The 6,378-nt window shown below is 43.5% G+C and overlaps 1 protein-coding gene across 1 annotated transcript; it reads right to left on the reverse strand.

The window, feature by feature from the left end:
• Positions 1–3,257: 3,257 nt before the first annotated feature.
• GLRG_11779 (uncharacterized protein) lies at positions 3,258–4,495 on the reverse strand (the record flags this gene model as incomplete). The annotated part of the gene is made up of 5 exons (XM_008102466.1): positions 3,258–3,524; positions 3,576–3,731; positions 3,825–4,033; positions 4,124–4,190; positions 4,251–4,495. Coding segments are annotated over 5 exons (944 nt in total), but the record flags the coding sequence as incomplete, so codon positions are not given.
• Positions 4,496–6,378: the final 1,883 nt, after the last annotated feature.

Raw genomic sequence — 6,378 nt, forward strand, 5'->3', positions numbered from 1 at the left:
AATATAGGTTATTTTAGCTTATTAAAGCTTTTATATAGTAAGGAAATTAAGAAGATAATATAGATATAGATTTTATATATTATAAAAAATAACTTCTTTTTTACCTTTAAAGTAGTATTTTTTACTTTAATAAGGGAAAAAAACGTATAAGCTAGCTTTAGATAGGCTAGCCTTATACTATTTAACCTTAAAGTAGTTATTTCTTACCTAGATTATAAGCTAAATATACTAATACCTTTTAGCTTATATTTAACTAGCTTAGGCTTATAGGACCTAAAGATACTAACTATAGCACTAAAAGGTATATAAAGTACTAGTTTACTAAAAAAAAAGATCTAGGGTTATTAAGGAAGCTTACTAATACTAATATATAAGGTAATTAACCTCTAAGCTAAGGGTATTAGTAAGTTAGTATATAGACTTACTTTTATTAAGGCTAAGAACCTTAGACTTTATATATAAATAGATATACTAAGTAAGCGCTAGAGGGCTTAAAAGACCTAGCTACGTCTTAAAGGGTTACTTAATATAACTAAAGTAGAGGCACTATAAGGAGAAAAAAAAGGTGTTAAAGCTAGAGGTAGGAAAATATCTTAAAAGGAGGCTTATATAAAGGGTAGTAAACTATATATATAATAATATAGTAATTATAAAAAGACTAGATATAATATATAAACCTATAAGGTAGTTTAGAATAGTAATAAAGAAGATAGTAATAAGTAGTTTTAATTAATTTTATATATTATAGCTTAATTAACTTATATAAAAGGTAGAAAAGTAAGAGGAAGTAGGCTACTTACTATAATAGGCTACTTACTATATATATATGTTAATTAGATTATTATAATATCTAAAAATAGATATATAATAAATAAAAAAGGCCTAGATTAGCTATAATACTTTAACTAGTATATAAAACTATATATAAAAGGTTAATATTACCTTCTTATTATTAATAGCTATAAAAGTTATTACTTTACTAATTTTAAACTACTTTATAAAGAGAATAATATTATTACTCTCTATATACAACCTTATTTATCTTATCTACTCTAGCCCTTAGATATTAGATGTTTTAGGCCTTTAAAAACAGCGTATAGTTAAGAAATTAAGAAGAAGATACGTAAGGGTAACACCTATATTATAAAGGAGGACTTCTTCCTTATATTTTATAAGGCTTTTATAAAAGTAACTATAGAAAAAAACATCTAGGGAGGTTTAAGAGGGGCTAGACTTATCTCTCTAAGTGTAAAAAGCGTACTTTCTAAGCTTAATATAAAGCTGTATACTCTAACTCCTCTAGGATCCCTCCTAATAACGCCCTCTCTATAGACTTCTTAGACACTAAATAACCTAACAGAAGTATCTTCTTAGTCTAAACTTATTAAAAGGAGAATCTCCTGTTATTAAAGTAGTTCACTAACCTTAATTATTAAAGCTATAGAACATCTTTTAAAGGGGGCATGCGGATTTATACACCAGATTGCCTTATTAAGGTTCAAGGTCTAGATCCTTTAAGAGGAAAATAACCTACTAAGCTGGCGCCAGAGAGCTAAGAAAACCCGCCTGCAACAAGGAGGAAGTCTTACTGTAGCTAAAGGAGAGGACCTTTAATCATAGAGAGAGGTGACAGCTTAGATTAAGGACAAAACGCGTCGGAGTAGTGGTCGTTAACTAAGGACTGAGACGGGCTAACGGCGATGTGGCGTCTGCGGGAACACTGGTCATAATACGCAAACATATTAGTTTAATAAGGAAGTGTCTGTAGAAGAGGATTCCGAGTAGTTTTAATTAATTTAATTGTTTTGTTGCTAATATCTCCTATATAATGTGCTAGAGGTGCTGGGGCGTGCGACACTCGCTTGTCTGCGACACTTACTTATTAACCACGTTACTTCTAATTGTATTTCCGTTTCTATATAAACGTAATACGTCGGTTTCTATAAATAGAATTTCTTTCCATTTCCCGGTAAACGGAAAGTACTGATATTTTAGTTTATAAGACAATCTATTTCAGTTCACAGCTTTTTTTCTAACTCTGACCCGAATGGTTCCTATTTCTAATACGCCCCTTCCTTCCTTATTCCATCCTATCTTTCCTCCTCTCACCCCGTCTTTCCTCCTCTCATCTGGTCCTTTCTCCTCTGTATGCAACCTCGTTAGGAAGCATACGATGACCTCTAGATCTACCGGAAGGACGGTCTAGAGATCAGTATGCTCCGGTCCGTCGGCAGTGCTGGGTACTAATATCCCGCGTCTTCGGCGGCTAGAAGACGTGCGGGTTTACCGTCGTACGGGGCTCGAATGGTCAGCTACCGAGGCCGGCGGTAAGCAGGGTCCTGGTTTATATAACACGTCCCCTCCTTCCTTATTTCGTCCCGTCTTTCCTTATTTTATCTTATCTTTCTTCCTCTTATCCCGTCTTTCGTCCTCTCACCCGATCCTTCCTCCTCTGCATATAACCTCGTTCGATTGGCGATGTGGGAACTTCCTACTTGTTACGTAACCTAACTGCCGGCGGCGCGTTACTTTCACTGCCGTGTTAATATCCGACGATATTACGCTAACTTACAACCTCGGGAACCGAGAAGGAACCGCCTCGCTACAGAGCCCTGTAGATAAGGTCGGATGACGTACGGGCTGGCGGCAAGCAGGGCCTTGTTCTTTATAATACGCCCCTTCCTTCCTTGTTCCGTCCCGTCTTTCCTCCTCTTATCCCGTATTTCCTTATTTCATACCGTCTCTCCTCCTCTTACCCGGTCCTTCATCCTCTATACGTAACCTCGTTCAATTTATAAGGTAGGAAGCATATAATGACCTCTACACCTACCGGAAGGACGGTCCAGAGATCAACTTACTCCAGCCTATCGGGAGTGTTGAGTACCAAGATCCTACGTCTTCGGCGTCCAAGGTCAAACATAGCTTCGGTCAGAAGACGTGCAGGTTTGCTGGCGTACTGCTGCTAAGGCTGTTGACTACCTAGGAAGTGGCCTGCCTGCTTGCCGGTAGATGGATAGATGCGATGGATATGGTATGGTGTGTAGGTAGGTAGAAGCCGGTATGGCGGCCTGGTCTGTCCGTCTGCTATGGGACTTGTATGGTCTTACCTACCTACTTACCTACCTACTCCTGCTCTCTCCAGGCTGTGGCCTGTCGTCTAGTCCCTCTTCCCCCCCTCTCTCCTCTCCTCCTATATATATATATATGCCTCCTTCCGCCTGGCCCTAACCCTACCAAAGCGGTGCGGTTCGCCAGGTCTACTGGAATATGCTGCGGACCTCGTCCTTGGCCGCCTCCTCGCCCATCTCTTTTGCCCTCTCTGCCACAGCGCCCTTCCTCTCGACGGCAGACTGGTATATGACAAGCATCCGGCTTACTTTGACGACGGCTGAGTAGTCGGTTGTGTAGTCGTTGACCTTCACCCAGCCGCCGTCTTCGCTGATGCCCATCACTGCAAGCGCGCTGACTAAGATGTTCTGGTAGTCGCCTCGCCGGATCGGGTGGTCTAGAATACCGATAAGCATCTAGAGTGCGGCCCGCTCTGCCTCTGTTGGTGCGTCGTCTGGTTCCCTGACGTCAAGTGCCCCCTCCTTCTGCACGACGGCTTCGAAGTGGTCCCACAGTTCGCCCTGCCTCGCCGTCAGCCGATACGGCGGCCGCTCGTCCTCGGCCATCTCCTGCGTGCGGTTCCATATGCAGAGCAGCTTCTGCCAGACACCCTTGTACCGCTCCTACGTCTGATCTTCTAACCGGTTGTCGAACGGCCTGGCTGGCTTGACGTGTGCCTCCTTCGGCTGCACCTCGAATAATACTGCGTTCCCTACCTGGTGGGGGGTTGAGATAGTGCGCGCCTTATGTAAGACCCTCTCTGTCACTGTCCACATGGCCTGGAGCACCTCTTCCTCCTCCGTGATCGGCTCGGTCGTTTCCTGGAGCTTACTTATAGACCGCCCTTCCAAGTGCTCTGCCCATTGAACGTGTTTCACCCACGAGTTCGCGTCCAGCTTATCGTTTACGTTGTGGATAACGTCGTCTTCCTAAGCCCTGGCCTGTTCGGCCTGTTTTTGGCGAATCTGTGTGATGATGTCGTGTGCTGGAGTCCTTGTTGGCCTGTTGTGAATACCCCCATCTGCCTCCTCTCTCTGGCTGACCTGGAACCAGCGGCGGCCGGCCTGCGTCGGGAAGAAGCGCTGGCATAAAACCCCATTGACCTATGCCGCCTTCCTGGGCTTGGCTGCCTTCCTCCTTACGTTGCCTCCCTTCTTCCAGTCGTTCACCCAGCCGTGCTGTTCACGACAGTGTCTCTGCATTACCTTAAGACGTCGGCAGACGTAGCCACACGTTGTGTACTTGAGCCCGTCGCGCTGTGGGGGGGCAAGATGCTTGATTGGACTTGATGTTGGCTCCGGCAGCTGGAGCGATACTAAGCTGCCTTGGCTCTTGATGATGCCGGGGCATGCCTGTACAGCCTCTACAATGTTCTTACGCTTAGCAGCTGAGAGAGATTTATGCCTTGTATGGAGATGTGTTGTTACCTTGTTAGCAACTACGGCAAACTGACATTCCTTACATATAGCAATAGAGAAGATGGGGTTATAAACAAATAGGTCTATGGTTGTTAAGCTGTCTACTTTAATGGAATCGTGATGTAAATATCTGAGGTTGCTATGGCTATAGGATGGTTTTCTAGATTATATAAGCTATCCTTTTCTAGTGTAACGACCTCGGGGTGGTCTATGCGCCTTTCTTCAAGACCACATCAAAATGTATTCCTAGAATTTCAGTAATAAAAAGCATAGAAATAGAGGTTATTACTTGCTCTAAAAATAGGGTCACTTACTCTTCTTAATCTGCGCTTTCTATAAATGTTAGTTTTGCGTGGTTCTCCTACCGGTATGCTCTACCGACTATACTCTGATGGAAAACAACCGACCATACCCCTAGTCTTCATTGTCTCCACTTTTATCTTGGTGTGGTTCTCATCCGACCATACTATAGTCGCCGTGTTCGGTAGATGAGGGTAAGTATCGAACTTTCGCTGATATCAGGCAAGCCACTCGCAGACCGGTTATCTTTATCAGTCATAGACTAGGCTGCTTACTGATCAAAGAAGTACGATGTTGTACTACCCCGATGTGATAGCAATTGGCTGATCGCTGCAGGCGCTCATTCGCTCACGCAAACGATGGGGAGTAGCTCATGGCCTACGGGTGGTGGTGTCATCATTGTAATTACTACTGACTATGCCTTAGGCGCATCCAATGAATCCCTGTCCGCCGCCAGCGCCGCCAGAGCTGCAGCCAATGTTACAACTAGAGGTGAATTCATTGACTTCACAGTCGACTTCTTGAGCAGCGCTCAAGACGTTACGGCCTGTTGGGAAACTGTCTGGAAAAATGTCGCACCCTGACCCTTGGTCGGCGGGAATGCCGCTACACTATGACATTGTCAGTAACACATACATATAAGCTTTTTCTAGTTTAGTCAGAAAACAGGAGCGTACGCAGAAAGAGTTTTGGCCTTTGCTTTTGCAGGAGTTGGACGGATCTGCTACGCCGGCATTACAGCAGAGAAAGCCCGACTCTCTACTCTGGAGACTTTGAGCTAGTGGGCCAGCAGTGACTAGGCCCGCTAGAAGAGATAGAGGGGTGAAAAGGATAAAAGCGCGCATGATGGCAATGAATCAGAACAGTGTTGACAAGAAGAGGACGGGATCGAATACTGAGAGAGGAGGTAGATGTGGTTATAGAGAAGATGTTGTTATGATGTCAATTACGTGGAGAGGGGATTCGTGCCCTTTATTTAAGGGAGAGATATAGCTAGATAGACACAGTAAAATAGTTATGATACTACTTATTCAATAGTAGCTTGTTTCATATTAGTATACTAAGGCCAAGATAGTCCAGATACTATTTTACTATCCCATCAACATGAAAGCTCTACTATTAAGCAAGAAATCTACCGACAAAGGTATTTTTTATAACCCCTTAAATGGCATTTTAGGATATCAGGAAGTAATATAGGTGGAGTCAATATATATTAATAACTGACGCTAGTCATATTGATACAAAATACATAGTATAACAAGGGCCCACAGTAGGTGGGTGATACACTGTGTAACGTTGACTGTCTCATATCAACACTCAGGGACAATTATAGACATACTTTGACGCCCACTTTCGGCTTCAAACTACTCCGTACAGGTCTGTCTACTCAGAGACGTAGCGAGTCTCAGCGTAGAGTTGCACCACAAACAAGACGCTCTTGACTACGCCTATAGGTAGTACTGTATTGTAATGGGTGCGCAGTCCCTCTGCAATGAAATGACCTGCCGCGCGGGCTTATACTGCTCTGCCGTCTTCGATCAAGCGCTCTCTC

The sequence above is a fragment of the Colletotrichum graminicola genome (genome assembly GCF_000149035.1).
Source record: "Colletotrichum graminicola M1.001 genomic scaffold supercont1.121, whole genome shotgun sequence".
Classification (NCBI taxonomy): domain Eukaryota; kingdom Fungi; phylum Ascomycota; class Sordariomycetes; order Glomerellales; family Glomerellaceae; genus Colletotrichum; species Colletotrichum graminicola.